This window comes from Notolabrus celidotus, chromosome 18 (genome assembly GCF_009762535.1).
Source record: "Notolabrus celidotus isolate fNotCel1 chromosome 18, fNotCel1.pri, whole genome shotgun sequence".
NCBI classification, from domain to species: Eukaryota; Metazoa; Chordata; class Actinopteri; order Labriformes; family Labridae; genus Notolabrus; species Notolabrus celidotus.
Window position 1 is genome coordinate 27,542,621 of NC_048289.1, and position 15,466 is coordinate 27,558,086.

Genomic DNA, 15,466 nt, shown 5'->3' on the forward strand with positions numbered 1-15,466 from the left:
TATGATGAATCCCTATTACTCTCTCATACGATACACCTGGAATTATGACTTGATATCAGACATCTATGTGAGAGATGTATTTATTTCCATTAGTCTGTTATTGCTCATAGCTCTACCAACTACAATACCCATGAGCCTCGGCTGCTCTTGGAGTGATTCAGCATTCCAAGACTTGTTCAGCATCGATTTTCATTCCATGGATGCTGAATTCATTTAGCCCTCCAAGTGTAATCTGGAGCTGACAGCAGGAGCAGAAGCAATCTAAATTTAGATCTGGTTCTGGATGTTTCTCATTCAGCTGCACCTCAGGAGTCATAGTTAAAAAGTCGAATGTTTTAAACATTTGGTTGTTTATTTTGTGTGTTTTGTTAACTGACTACTGTTTGTCTTTTATTTCTTTATCATGCTTACTTTAAAAAAGGGGGAAATGCTGGATTACAGATCTTTAATATGTTTATCTGTTCAACTTTGTTTCCAATTAAAAGAAAAGATATTAATAATTGGTCAGGGAAGCTTGTATATTTCACAAAGGTTACATGAAGTGACAGGCCTATAGAGGAGTACGAGCCCAGCATAAGCCCTGACAGATGACTGGCTACTTGTGCTGCATATAATCCAAAATAATCCAAGTTTTTAACCAGCTTTTGACTTCTTCTTTATTTAGACAATTTAGACGCCAAAGAGATGTATAATCAGATACTGTATATAAATCAGGGGTTGGTGGAGACCAAAACAGAGCTAAAAGGAAAGTGAATACTGGACAGAAAGGTACAAAGCCCCTGAAATCCTGCAACGGTGATCATTCTTATCACATGCATAGAAGAAAATTAATCCACTAGACAAAATGTTTCACCAAATGGGACTTCAGGGGCCCCGTAGTAAGGCGATAGCACACACATTTAATGTTATTCACACTCGTCTGGATGCATTTGCAGCATCAAAACTGTGTAAGCCAGTTTAAATGTTCTGCTTTCACAGGCTTTTACCATATGCCTTTGTAGCAACTATCCACAAACTATCCAATAGAGTGTTTTTTAATGATTTAATTAAGAGTTTCATGATAATCTAAAACCTTTATCTGAAAACAAATGAGACTTTTTACAGTTTAACTCTGGATGCTTGAATTAACTCCTTCCTCTTTACGACTATGATTACTTTCTGAAAATGAGTCCCATACTTTTACACTTCAGTAAGTCACTCGGATGATCTCAAACTGGTCTGAAACTGACTTATGAAGGTATAAAGGTGATATTTTGGTTAACGTTTCAGTCAGTCGTTTTGGCAGAATCTGTCCTCGTACTACCAACCTGCACCTCTGCTCTGGCTTTTCTCCTCTCTGCATCTCTCCTCTGTTTGTTCATGATCTTTTATTCTCTCCTCATGTCCGTTCTTTATGTTAGTCCCAAAGTCAGGTAAGGCTAAAGGCATGAAAAGATCTCCCCAAACTCCCCTCACGACCTCCCTCACCCCCCACATCCCTCCTGTCCCACCCCTCACACCCCTAGACTCCAATATCATGACAATGTGGTCCAGTGTAATACATATTTACTGTGTATGTTTGACTACTAACTAATTGATTTTGAGCAGTTTTTATAATTTGTAACACTTGTATGTGTCAGCATCAGGCACTGTGTTGTGTACTGTGGTTCACCTGTGTTGTTTCTTTGTCCTCTTTCCTGCTTTTAGTTGAAACAGTTCTGCTGCTTGAAGAGAACAGCCTGTTGTGTGTTTGCTTTTGACTGTAGTGACTGTTTAATTATTAATGCCTGGGTCTTTGTGGGTTTTCGCCACAAAGGTGAAGCTTTGCATCATTTTGGTTTCTGTGTGGAGTTCATCGAGCTTCCAGGGACCTGAACTGATCAATCTGTCGGCAAGGATTTTTGCCTTCATCAGTTTAGTGTCGTATAGTTACTGCAAATAAAAGACAGTGCAGAATAATCTCACTGTATGTTATCAAGTAGAGGAAGAGATATGTACATTTTATTAAAGAAATGTACATTTAACGTATTTTTAATAGTAAAAATACTGTCAAATAGAAATGGTTAAACCTATCAAACATTATGCTTTACAAACAACACAATGCACCATCAATTTGTACCAGCTTTTATTAGAGTAGTGCTGTCTTTATTTTATGTTTTTGCAGATTTCAAGCAAACACTTGAACCAGATTTCTTATCTAATGATATTTTGCAATAACAATTTCACCAAGATTTAGATTACAGCGATGGTTCTAAAACATGATAAGGGCCTGTGTCCACTAACAGCGTTTTTTGGGATGGCAGCGCCTATTTTGAATTGCATTTTAGCCTCCAAAACACAAACATTTCCTCTGCATTAGTTTTATTTTTGTTGTTTGTTGTTGTTGTTGCTCTCTTAGTTGAAAAAAGTTCCACTTTCGGAACATCGCCATTCTCGTCAGTGTCATTTCTCCACCGCCAACGAATCAAAACCAAGATAGGGCAGATTTATTTATCTATTTATCTATTTTTTTATTTTTATTTTTTTTTATTTAATTTACAAGGACCATGCATATTAATTCACATTCCTATAAATATGCCAGAGTTAGCTAAAAGGCTAGTTTCCATCCAACGTCCTTTGCCAGATGTTAAAAATAGGCTCCCTAAGAGGAACAAGATTAAACAAAAAAGAGAGGAGAGAACAAAACAAAACAAAGAGAAAAGAAAAGTCAAATTTAGTCAAATTGATTTATAAAACACATTTAAAAACACAGCAGAAGCTGACCAGAGTGCTGTACAATACATTTAAAAAATTTTTTTTATAAAAAAACACAGTGTGAGACCAAACCAAACAATTATTTGAAAAAGAGACAAACAAACAACAAGGAAAGCAAAGCATTGGGAATTGAACCCTCTTCAGAGCTAGAGGACTCAATGCTAAAATATGAAAGTGTGTTTTGAGGCGAGTCTTAAAAGAGTCAACAGAGGGGAGCGGCCCTGATTTAGGAGGGGAGGCTGTTACACTAAAAGCACGGTCGCCCTTCAGTTTATATTTTGACCGGGGAACCACCAGGAGACCCATCTTAGAAGACCTCAGAGGTCTGGAGGTTCTTTAAGGGTTCAGGAGGTCAGAAGGAGCGCTCTAAATTTGAGGTAGAGCTAAAAAGAAAAAGAGCGTTAATGGACACAGGCCCTAATTTCTCTAATCTCTTGAAAGAAGGGAGCCTGGAGCAGCTTTTGTTGCAAATTGATCTCCAAAATCAACAAATTAAGCAAAGATCAGATGTCTTACAACAGTTAAATCTAAAATTGCTGAAAGAACATTTTCCTTTTTTAAATACTGAATGAATTGTTTTTATTGTGATGATGATTACAAAAGGCATATTGTTTCCACATCCTTCCTTGGCTAAGTTCTGTAATTTTGAATCAAAGTATTCTCTTTTTTTTTTGATTCAGTGTCTCCACTGAGCGCAGGCTAATCTATCCTCATCACTTTACACATGTAGAGCAAACAGCGCTGGTGTAACTGCGGTTGAGATGTTGCAGAAAAACATTTCACCCGGTGTCATCGCTCAGGAATGCTCTTTATTTGCCTCATAAAAGTTTCTCTCTGAGCGTCGTCACAAACAACAGCGCAGCACAAAGTCACTGACGAACGCAGTGAGACAGAAACTTAACAATCTTTTGAACAATGCACAGTTATTTTTAATGCATGTATTCTCAAAAGATGAGTATGATGCAAAAATTAAAGCAGCTAATTAGCCTCCTGTCCAAGCACAGCATCCATGTTTCCCATAGAATGATCTATCCAGCTCTCATAATGTACTCTGCAGCGTCACTCAGGCTTGTGGGGCTTTTTAATTGTGTGCTGACATGGTGCAAGTAGCCCAGTTGCAGAGAAACAGTCATAAAGTATTAAGTTATTGTTTGGTTTTAACAAACCCAGTTGTCCCATGTTGCAAGAGCTGTTATTTGGAAACCCCACCACTGCTTTCAATTCATTTGCATCTGGATTTCCACAGAGTGTAGTTTCTTCAGATGTGTTTTGTTCCCTCAGTGAAATGATTAGCCTCTTCGCAACAGCTCTTTGTTTCCAGCTCCGGGTTTTGATTTGGAAAACTCCTCTTAAACTTGTTTTTTTTCTTGCCTTGTGGTTTTTGTTGTCACTGGAGGCATACAGTCAGGTTCCTGGAAGCTGCATGCATTTAATGTGTTTATGTTTGTTTTTTCTGTTCACTTTCATACCCCCCTTACACCCACTCCCTTCCTCCTCCTCCTCCTCCTCCTCCTCACTCCCCCTCTCCATCATTGTGACTGTTGTCTTGGTTATCCGTGACTTCTGCGGCAACCACACCAAGCCTGCGTTCCTTCAGTTCTGATAGGTCCAACACGCTGAACCGGAGCTCGTTCACGCGGGACAGCATGATGATAGAGGAGATACTGGCACCCAAGGAGATGGTACGTATAGTCTTTAAAGGTGTATGTGCTTTGTCTCTTTTTGTCCTCCCAGCTCCTTTCTTTGTGAATCTTCAGGTCATTAACTTCACAATAGTTCTGTCTCAAAATGTGCCAGGCAGTCACGGTGTTGCCCCAAAAACCAGACACTGCAACACCTGAGTCAGTGTTGACATAAAGATGACTGATCCTGTTACAGTTTACTGACAGAGGATAAGTAGAAGTTAGGTAATAGATTAGTGCTTAGAATGGGAATAACTGTGATGTTCCACTTACTTAGAGGGCATTACGATAAAATACAATATGATACGTTATGTTACAATGAGATACGATACAATACAATACAATATGATATATTACGATTAGTTACATTACGTTATGTTACAATACTCTACGATACATTACAGTACAATAAGATGCAATACGATATGATACATTACCTTACGTTACGTTACAAAATACTATAAGATACTCTACGATACCATTTGTTACGATACAATATGATACGTTACAATTCGTTACGATACAGTTCGTTACGATACAGTTCGTTACGATACGTTACGATTTAATACGATGTGATACGTTACGATGTGATACGTTACGATGTGATACGTTACGATATGATACGATACGTTAAAACACTAAAAAGATACTCTATGATATGATACCTTATGTTACGGTACAATACGATTTATTGTACGATTTATAGCTTACAATACTCCACAATATGATACAATGCCATACGTTAATAATAATAATAATAATACATTTTATTTATAAAAGCGCTTTAAAAGGTTCTCCAAGCGCTTTACAGGAAAATACAATTATACAATAGGAAAGCAAAAGGAGAACAGTGCAAAAAAGCAAAGAAAAGCAAGGCAGCAAAATAAAACAAAACAAGAAAAAAAATCAATCAATTATAGTTTAAAAGCCTTTCTAAATAGGTGTGTTTTGAGTCTGGATTTGAATTTGGTGAGTGAGGGAGAGAATCTGAGGTGTTGGAGGAGAGAGTTCCAGAGGGTGGGGGCAGCGACAGAGAAGGCCCTGTCCCCCCAGGTTCGGTGCTTGGGTTTGGTGAGAGGGGTGAGGAGGTTGGCGTTGGTGGAGCGGAGGTTGCGGGAGGGATTATATGGCTGCAGAAGGTCGGTGAGGTAGGAGGGAGCTAGGTTATGGAGGTCTTTGTAGGTGATGAGTAGGATCTTGTACTGTATTCTGAAGGGGATGGGAAGCCAATGGAGGTTCTGGAGGACTGGGGTGGTCTCTGGAGCGGGTATGAGTGAGGAGGCGTGCAGCTGAGTTTTGTATGTATTGTAATTTGTTGAGGAGGGTGTTGGGTGTACCGTAGAGGATGCTATTGCAATAGTCGAGTCTTGAGGTGATGAAGGCGTGGATGAGAGTTTCAGCTGCTGTGAAGGAAAGGGAGGGGCGGAGATGGGCGATGTTTTTGAGGTGGAAGAAAGCAGTTTTTGAAATATTGTTAATGTGTTGTTGAAAGTTAAGGGACTGATCAAAAATGATACCAAGGTTACGGATGTGGGTGGATGCTGAAACAGTGGATTTATCAATAGTGAGTGAGAAGTCTGGGCAGGTGGAGGTGAGGGATTTTGGGCCTATGATGAGAATTTCGGATTTATTACAATTGAGTTTGAGAACATTATGATGTAATACTCTGTGATTCGTTCCGATACAATTCGTTCCGATACGATCCGTTACCATACGATTTGTTACGATACATTACAATGCGATATGTTATGCTACGTTATGTGATATACAATACTCTGAGATACTCTATGATATGATACGTTATGTTACGATACAATACGATTTATTGTACGATTTATAGCTTTATCAAAAAGGAAAGTTTTAAGCCTGCTCTTAAAAGAGGAGAGGGTATCTGCCTCCAGGACCTTGACTGCTAGATGATTCCAAAAGAGAGGGGCCTGATGACTTAAGGTTGTACCTCCCATACTGCTGTTAGAGACCTTAGGAACAACAAGCAGGCCTGTATGCTGGGAAGGTAGTATTCTAGAGGGGTGATGGGGCACAATGAGCTCTTTACGACATGATAGTGCCTGAGCTTTGTAGGTCAGAAGAAGGATTTGAAATTAGAGGTTAGGAACAGATTTGCCAAAATGGAAGTTTGGGTCAAAAAAAAGTAAATTCAGTCAGTGCTTAAGTGTGCGTTTATTATGGCATTAAGTAGATGGCTGTCTACCTGTATGTTTGGTTCTGCTTGAGGTCTTAGCTTGCTTAAAGGGATTTTAATCCATGGGGGATCAAGTTTGATGCCTGAAAAATTGTTGACAGAATCATGAAAAACAACATGAAACTGTTTTAACGGGTAAACACTAATTACCAAACCTTGGAAACAGAAAAAATGCTTTGAAGCTTTGTGAGAAGGAGTCAGGACATCCTCTTCTATGTACTGTATGTTATTCAGTGTTTGCAAACATGTAGCAGGACAGCACTATTAAAGTAGAGTGACACATACAGTGCAGTAATTTAGGGAGTACTTCAAAGTAACATGATTACATGATTTGTGCGACTAAATAACAACTTGTCTCCTTCACGCTGCCGCTGCAGATGCTCTGTAAGGAAAGGTCTTTCATTGTAGAGCATCACAATAAGGTAGATGTTACAGTCATTGTGCAATCCTTTTGTGTATGCATGAGAAAATCTGCCATACAGACGTCTTAATCATTCCTTACTTTTCAGTTCTGTTGTGCCGTCATCAGTTATGTTCAGCCACTATCATCTGCATTCATCTTAAAGTATGTGAACGATAATCAATTTCTAGTCCTTGGACTCCTAATGTAGACTGTGATATTACCAGCATTTAATGCCATGTTGTGAAGGATGATTCAGCCTACTTTGAGAGTTTCCCACCTTACTTCCCACGCACTAAACTAGCACAGTTATCTTTAGAGAGAGAAGCCACAGCTTTGACAACTGTGTCCTCTTTGTCATAACTCTCTCTGGTTGCAAGTCAGCGAAATACACTTGCATTTTAATACTTAGTTATACAACTCAGGTGAATCTAACCATTTAGAAACAGCTTCCTCATTCCCATCCTTTATCTCTTCGTTTCACTGACAGACGTTGAGCTCTCTTTTCTGGGTCACCTGAAGTACTCCTCTGTCTTTCATGACATCCTTTCACTGTGCATTTTTAGTTTTTAAGTTTAAAAGCCATTTTCTGTCGCCTAGTCTTCTTATGACTCACCCATAAATCCTGTGAGAGGCACTTGTAGTGATGCTCTTCTCTCCCAGGGGAGTTGTGACTAAAATAAGATGGAAAGCATCAGCGTTGTCATCTTGAATCACGGCTCACTTCTGGCCCTTAAAGCATCTAGTGAAAAGTGAAAAAGACCCACATGAATCTTAAACGGAGCAGGTTTGTGCGTTAGGACTTCCTGCATAAGGAAAAATGACTTTTTATGGGCAGATTTTAGAAGATTTCAAGTTTAGACAACAACAACAAGGACGCCATATTCTTCATTTTCCTCTCTTCTTCTTGGTTATCTAAATGCATGGATTCATGACCAAAGCCGTGCATTGTAATTTCATTTCTTCACTCCACACACTTTGATTTGAAGCACTAATCAATGCACCTCCACATGCCGCGTGTCCAATAACCTTGTCCTGTCCTCTGCAGCATTTGGCGGCGGCTAAAGACCTTGACAACGACTCTCTGAGGAGGTACAGCTGGACAGCAGACGCACTGGATAACGTCAACCTCGTGTCCTCACCGATACACTCCGGGTAAGCATTACTGACAGGATGAGTGGATAAAGACGAGGATCAGAGAAAATGTCAAACCCCAACTGTCTCACCTGAACACCTCAGGGGGAGGATTGAGGGAAAGATAGATGACATGTCTTTTGTGATAACTGTGTTTTCAGCTTTTAAAGGAGAGGTGGAATAAAAGGCGTGAGGGAAGAAGGAGACAAGACGTGCTTTTTGTTTTTGCTTCTACCTGTTCAGTATTCCCTGTCCGTCCTCCACTCTATTTCTTATTTTCTTTTCCCCTGAGACTACAGCTCCTATCTTCCGTGGTTTCTCTCTGTCCTTTACACATTTTAAAACCAGTCTGTTAGAAAAAATGACACACATATGATACCATGGTGCTAAACCTGCAAATACACATATATTCACTTAATGCCCAGACTACTACTCCTGAAAGATACAGGACTTATAATCCCTCTATAATGGATATCTAAATTCCAAAATCTGACTGGCCCTCATCTTGTGTTGAAGGTCAGGTACATAATTGGCCTTATGAGAGAGATAATCAACCTGTAACTCGCCCACCTATGGAAATGAAGGAGCTGTACTTAAAAGCACATTTTGGGAAATTGCTCATGTGCTTGCTGGTGGAGAATAAGATGAGAAAACTTACTCACAAGCTTAAGGCTGTACCATTCCCCTTTTATGTGCAAAAGCTAGCCCTAGAGTTTATATAGAATGGGGTACCTTAAACCAGAGGCTTTAGGGAGCCTTAAAACCGAGAGAAAGGGGGGAAAGAGACCCTATTGCAGAACAGAAAGTACCTTAAAATGGAGCCCAAATAACACTTTGAATCAATGCTTAATGGTATCTCAAATTAGGTTTTGAAAGGTACCCAAAAACAGTACATTTTATGAGATGCCTAAAGGTACCTCGTAGCATACTGTACACCAAAGAGTAACTTCCAATGGATTCAAAAGAAAACCTCAAACAGAAGCTGAATGGTACCATGAAATTGTTGCCAAAAACAATCTTAAACCAGTACCTAAAGGGTACCTTAAAGCAGATAGTAATGAATACATAACAAGAGATGCTTATCTGTCTGTTTAGGCCAAAACTAAAAAGTAACTTAAATCAAATCCTTAACAGAGAACTTAAACACATGCAAAAGGGTACCTTGAAACAGATAGTAAGGAGTATATTATAGGAGACAATTTGAGGTCCCTTTAAGAATAGACTAAAGAGTATTTTGAAACAGATCCTCATTAAACCCTTCACAGATGCCAAAGGGTACCTTTAAAGAGATGCTAAAGGAAACTTATAACAGTAGCTAAAGGGTACCTTAAACTACACCTACAATAAAGTACCTCAAACAGAGAGTATAAGGTACCTTAACATTTTTCCTCAGGGGTACATCAAGTCAGGCTTAAGGTACCTCAGAACAGACACCAAAGAGTTTATTAAACAAGTTATAAGGGTACCTAAAAACAGCATGAAAAGGTTCATGTTCACCAAAAGGGTACCTTAAAACCTTCCCTGATGGGTACATCAAACCAGGGGTCAAAGGTTTGCTTGTAAAAATACATTATGGTCCCTTCAAAGAGAGACAAATTGTAAAGCAGAGACTATGGGTACCTTAAGACAGACTGAAAAGGATCATGTGTGCATTAGATGTCTAAAGGGTATGGCAATGGGTCTGTGTTTGACGACCTGGAATGATAACGTTATAAACATCTATATGGGTAATAAAATGAAGAACAAGTAAGACACTGTTGGTGATGCTAGCTTAGCTTAATTTAGCACCATGACTTGCAGCTAGCTGAATGAGTGTGGCGTCACTCTCTTCATCTCTCTCTCAGCTTGAAAGCAAATGAGCATATTTCCCAAAATGCTGACTCATTCCTTTAAAAGACGCCTTGGTTATCATCTTCTCAGTGGTATTTCTTCCCGATGATAAATCTCTGATGTTGACCTGTCACTCCTGCGTTCCTTTGTCGTCCATCCTGCAGTTTTTCCTCTCCGCTCCCGCAGTACGACAGCAGGTGATTGTGATTGGTTGCCCTCTTTTATCACCACCACCACTACTTTTGTTTTTGTGTTACTTCTGTTTTTCCGGTGACGCCTCACCCCCTTCCCCCGTCTCCGGTCCCTCATAACATCTGTGTTTGTTCTCCTCACACATGAACTGTGTTGTTACAGACGTTGACACCACGTGGTTTGGATTTGTGTTTTTGTGTTTGTTATATTTCTTTCTCTAACTGATCTGAATGTGACTTTGCAGAGATTAAAACGATGTTGGCTTGCAGTCTAGTCACACCTGGACCTGAACGCCTTTTGTATTCTTAATAGCGGATGCAGAACATTGATCAGTACCAAGTCTCACATAGGTCCTGTTAGTGATAAGTGTGTGAGTTTGTGCTCACACTTTCTAAAGGATACATTTATGCAAAATTACATTTAAATTCCCACCATTTGTTCACGGATTCATACAAACTAACATGACATTTGACCCACAAATTGCATGGTGTGGATTTTGTGTGTGTGTGTGTGTGTGATTGAGTGTGATTTTTTTCAGTTTAAAGAGTCACACAGAACTACACTTCCTCCACACATGGATAAAACACACGTTACTCTGGAGGCTCCTGTGTTGGCATGTCGGCTTATTCGTACACACATTTTTGAATATTAAAGTGCAGCTGTAGCCAACACAGGAATCTCCTCCTCAGTTCTTCCTCCTTTCTTAATCTTTCTTCTCTTCCACTCCTCACTTACTTTGTGTGTGTTTTGAAGATCACAGCATGGAAGGGACATCACCTCAACTAAAGCAGTTTTCTCTCCATCAAGACTGATGTATTTTACTTTTTATCCCATTTCCTGTCTTTATTCTTTCCTCTTCTTCTTCTCTGGTTATCTTCTTCTCTCCACATGCTGCTCTGTCTTTCTTCAACATTCTCTCACTTATAATCTCCTGCCTTTTCATCCTGTGCCTCTCCATCTCCTCTTTCTCCTCCTTTTTTCTTCTTCCTTGCTTTCCGTCAGGTTCCTTGTCAGCTTCATGGTCGACGCCAGAGGCGGCTCCATGAGAGGAAGTCGCCACAACGGCATGCGGATCATCATCCCGCCCAGAAAGTGCACCGCGCCCACCAGGATCACCTGCAGGCTGGTTAAGAAACACAAGCTTGCATCGCCTCCTCCCATGGTGGAAGGGGAAGGCCTGGCCAGCAGACTGGTCGAGGTCGGCCCAGCAGGAGCTCAGTTCCTTGGGTGAGACTTCACTTTTTATTGAAACTACAACAATATTGTTGCAGTTTGCTTAATTTTTCCGCACTGGTGTTCAGTTACTTGACATCTCCTTCCTTCTGCTTCTTGCCATCGCCATTTTCCAGCCATCTGCGTTTAGATTTACAAGTGTGAATGTGTGAACGAGCATCTTGAGGTGGAAGACGTGCTCTTTGATTTGCGGTCGAAGTGAAATTGTTGCAGTGTGCGGTGTTTCCCTTTGGCAGAGGAATTAGCCAACATCACTAATGACTGATGTGTTCTGCTGTAGTCCTGCTGAATGTTAGGGGAGGTTGTTATATCTGACAGGAATCTCGTATTTGGCTGAACTGATTGGCAAAGGCCCTGATTTCTATTTGATTTATCCAGTTAAAGGGTAAAGACACACAAAAAACTCAAATTCATATGGCCCCTGTTGGTGGTGAGGCCCGAAGAAGTTGCTTACCTATTATAGTTAATAGAACAACAGAAGTAAATATAACCTGAAAACACACCCAACCTTATCATGTATTTTATTATAAATAAGACCTTAAAAGGATATTTCAGTTTTTTTGAAGTGGGGGTTGTATGAGTTTATGTCACTAGTAATCGTAGCAGCCACAATGGATGCCGCTCAGCTTGGCCCCTTTAATGAGGAACTGCAGGTAGAAACAGAATGCACTGTTTTTTTCAGCACTTTACTTTGCCACAGGAAAGCCCTTTTTTTTTTTTGTTTTTAGGTTTGAGTCTTTAAAAATGAGCTAAATTATGTGGAAGAACTGGCCCATCAGAAGAAATCTGAAGCCTAGTTAGCTTGCTGTTTCTCTCTAGAGTCCATCCAGGAGTCCATCCATTGTGGCTAGTACAATTACTAGTGACATTAAACTCACACTACCCCACTTACAAAAAACTGAAATATCCCTTTAATTAACAAAATTATCATCATGCTGTAGTCAAGAAGACTTTAGAATAACAATTGAGACCATGAACCCATGCAGAAAATCTTAATGATCTAACAAATCAGTGGAAAAATGGGCTCTTGTCGTGCACTTGTTTTCACTTTTCAGACCCATGTGCATCCACTCAAGTTCACAGTTTATGGTTTATTCTAAGGATATTGGGAAGACTGGACAATAATCTTATTACTGATTTAAAGGTCCCATATGATGGTATTTGTTAACCATATACAAAATGTCCTAATTGTATTTTAAGCAATTATTTTGATTAATTTGGAATCACAAATTCAACCTCTGTGGAGAATCTGCAGCCTCTCAGTTTGTAACCTCATCATCCATGTAGTGATCTGAGGGGGCGGGGCTACTATGATAACGAGGCACTGCTCTGATTGGCTGCCTGAATATCATTCGGGGGGGTGTATACCAGTGTAGACAGATGCAGAGGTGGAAAAACACCAAAACACAAAAATGGTGAAGAACCCAAGCCAGTATGCTACACATATGATCCAGAATCTGACCCTGAACAGGAAGAACTGTTACAGCTGCTGTTACAACAGCATATCACTGAGTGGTAGGTTAAAATGTTGGTGTTATATCTACTTTCTCGCCTTTCATGTGTCAATGGATCGCCACAATAGCGTAGCAGGAAGTGGAATAGCTTGCAGAATGGGGATGGGAGGAGTTTTGAATTCCTCCTGTTGTTACATCATCACAGGAGTCAATTTGATCGCCTTGTTGAAGCTATAAGGGCTACAGAAGCAATCTAGGGTTTTTAGATTAGGCTAGAGCTAACTAATGTACATATGAATTGGCAAGTAAAAACATGATTTCCATTATATGGGACCTTTAAAAGTAGCTCTCAGTGGTGTGTGCTTTTACTGACTTTGAAAGTGTGTGTTGTGCGTATGAATGCGGGTGCTTGTGTGTTTCATATCTTGCGGACAGTAAACTACATCTTCCCAGAAAGCTGCCAGCCCTTAATGAAGGCGAGAGCCTGGTTAGTCCAGTGCTTCAGCTGGGACCCAGAGGAACTAGATTTGTTGGGTATGAACCAAACATAGCTCCCCCATCCTCACCCTCTTTTGCTCCTTACCCGTCTGTACCTCCCACCTTCCCTCAGGAAACTACATGACCGGGGCTGATTCATGCTGATGGATTATTTTACCCATCTCTGTTGACTTTGATTTGTTAGGGCACAGCATTACTGTTATATGGTCGCCTGTAGTTTTGGGAAGAAGTCAATGGCAGGGTGAAGAAGTGAGGGAAGCTAGTTCTTACCTACTTAAACTTAAAGTAAGTCAACAGTAAAGCGGATTTGTTCAAACCTTGTTATATTTCAGGGAGTCAAATATTCAAGTTATGACAGATGAGATTAAACGTTCTTCCTAAAACTACACAAAACTGCTTTAAACTCATTACAGTTACTTTCCAGCCACTTTCATTTTTAGAAACCATCGTGTTTTTTTTATTTCAGAAGCTTTCAGCGAGCTTATGATGTCACTGAAAGTAAAGGTTTTGATTGGCTGTTTGGACTGGACTGCGCTTGTCGGGCATGAGCCTTTTCCTCCTCAAGCCGAGCATCATCCTGCTTCTCATGAACGCTCTTACTTTATTTCACCTTTGAGATCAGTTCTTTATGTCATCCCTTTGTGTGATTTGTTTACAGAAATATTTGTACAGTGTGTTTGGCTGACTTGTACTGATCCAGGTTACATAACACCAGGAGCGGTGTTGACACCGTGAGGTCTTTGCAGAGTGGTGTTTATACCATGAAACACATTTGATTTCAACGTTGGGGTTTGTGACATGACACTGTTAAATTCAAAACAGGGCTGTCTCTGTGCTCACATAAGCAAAAGGCCTAACTGTGTTCATGATGATAAGCCAAAAATGAACATTAAATACATTCTCCCCCATTTTACTTCCATGTTATACACATTAAGGAGAAAATGGAGTCTTCTCTCACAGTGTCAGAGCTAATTTTGCTTCTGCAGGTGATCGTTGATCACCTTGGGTCATCTCAGCTGGTAAAAATACACCAAAGTTGAGCTCCAAATGAAGAGAACATGCAGAATCTGTTCCCCACTGGAAGGAAATTCTCTGTTTGATATCAGCTTGTTTACAATAATAGTGAATGTGATGCAAATATTACCACTCCCTTAGATATTCCTGCTCCTTCTAAGTCCCTCCTCAGAATTACAATGATGCAATTGCATGAAACTACATAGATTTAACCAGCTCCTGCACTTTATCATGACCTCTTAATTGAAGCAAATGTTTCCTTAACTTTCTGAGTGGAGCTTTCTATCAAGATGTGCTTCCTAGCAGCTCTGCACATGTGCACAACCAGAGTTCTGGGTACTTGTCACCACTAAGAGCTTCATTCGATCAGACTATTAAGATACGCTCCTCCTGAATTTGTAAAAAAGGAGTTAATAATGCCCCTTGTTCTCTCAAAATGCAAACAGAGTTTGAGTAACTGTCTCAGATTTGATACATTTTTAGAGATCCAAAGTAACCTTCTTTAGTTCCTGAGAAATTTTGATGAGATCTAGCAAATGGTTTTCATTTAGGTTTAATCCAACTTTAGGTCACAGGCACTGAAAGTATAGTCACAGATTTAGCCCTCCTGAGTCATTAACTCATCAGCAGAACATTGCGTTTTTAAAAGCAGCACCTCTTTTCGAATGTCGTGAGGTAGCGAGCTACAAGTTGAGTTTCATTAATCTGGACAAAAGAAAGAGAGTTTCTTTGGATCTTAGGAGTTTCCTGGGCTCAACCAAAAGAAATTCCTCAATGTCTCCTCATGACTTCCAAGAACAATCACAGGAAAATCCCAAAAGATCCTGGAGGGCTTGATATGTTTAAACCACAGTCTGGATCATAGACTGTATAACAAATGGATGTAGTCTCTGTGACGTCACCCATCTGTTTCTGAGGCGCTGTTTTGAAGCCAATCGTCGGCGGAGGCCATATTTGAAATGCTGAACTCAACCTAACTTCATCCGAGCTAGTGTGTCCGGTAGTTACGGAGCCAGCCTAAAGTGGACACTTTAGGAACTGCAGTTTTTAACACTTTCGCATTGTCTTCGATTCTTGCCAGAGGTTGCCGCTT

The 15,466-nt window shown here is 40.1% G+C and overlaps 1 protein-coding gene across 1 annotated transcript in view; it reads left to right on the forward strand.

Moving 5' to 3' along the window:
* The window catches only part of LOC117830180 (ankyrin-3-like), a 218,131-nt gene that overhangs the window by 162,476 nt on the left and 40,189 nt on the right, over positions 1-15,466 (forward strand). The window contains exons 26-29 of the mRNA XM_034708181.1: positions 4,316-4,415; positions 8,067-8,173; positions 10,147-10,179; positions 11,177-11,401. Coding sequence (XP_034564072.1) covers positions 4,316-4,415; positions 8,067-8,173; positions 10,147-10,179; positions 11,177-11,401 — 465 coding nt within the window. The remainder of the gene's footprint in view (positions 1-4,315; positions 4,416-8,066; positions 8,174-10,146; positions 10,180-11,176; positions 11,402-15,466) is intronic.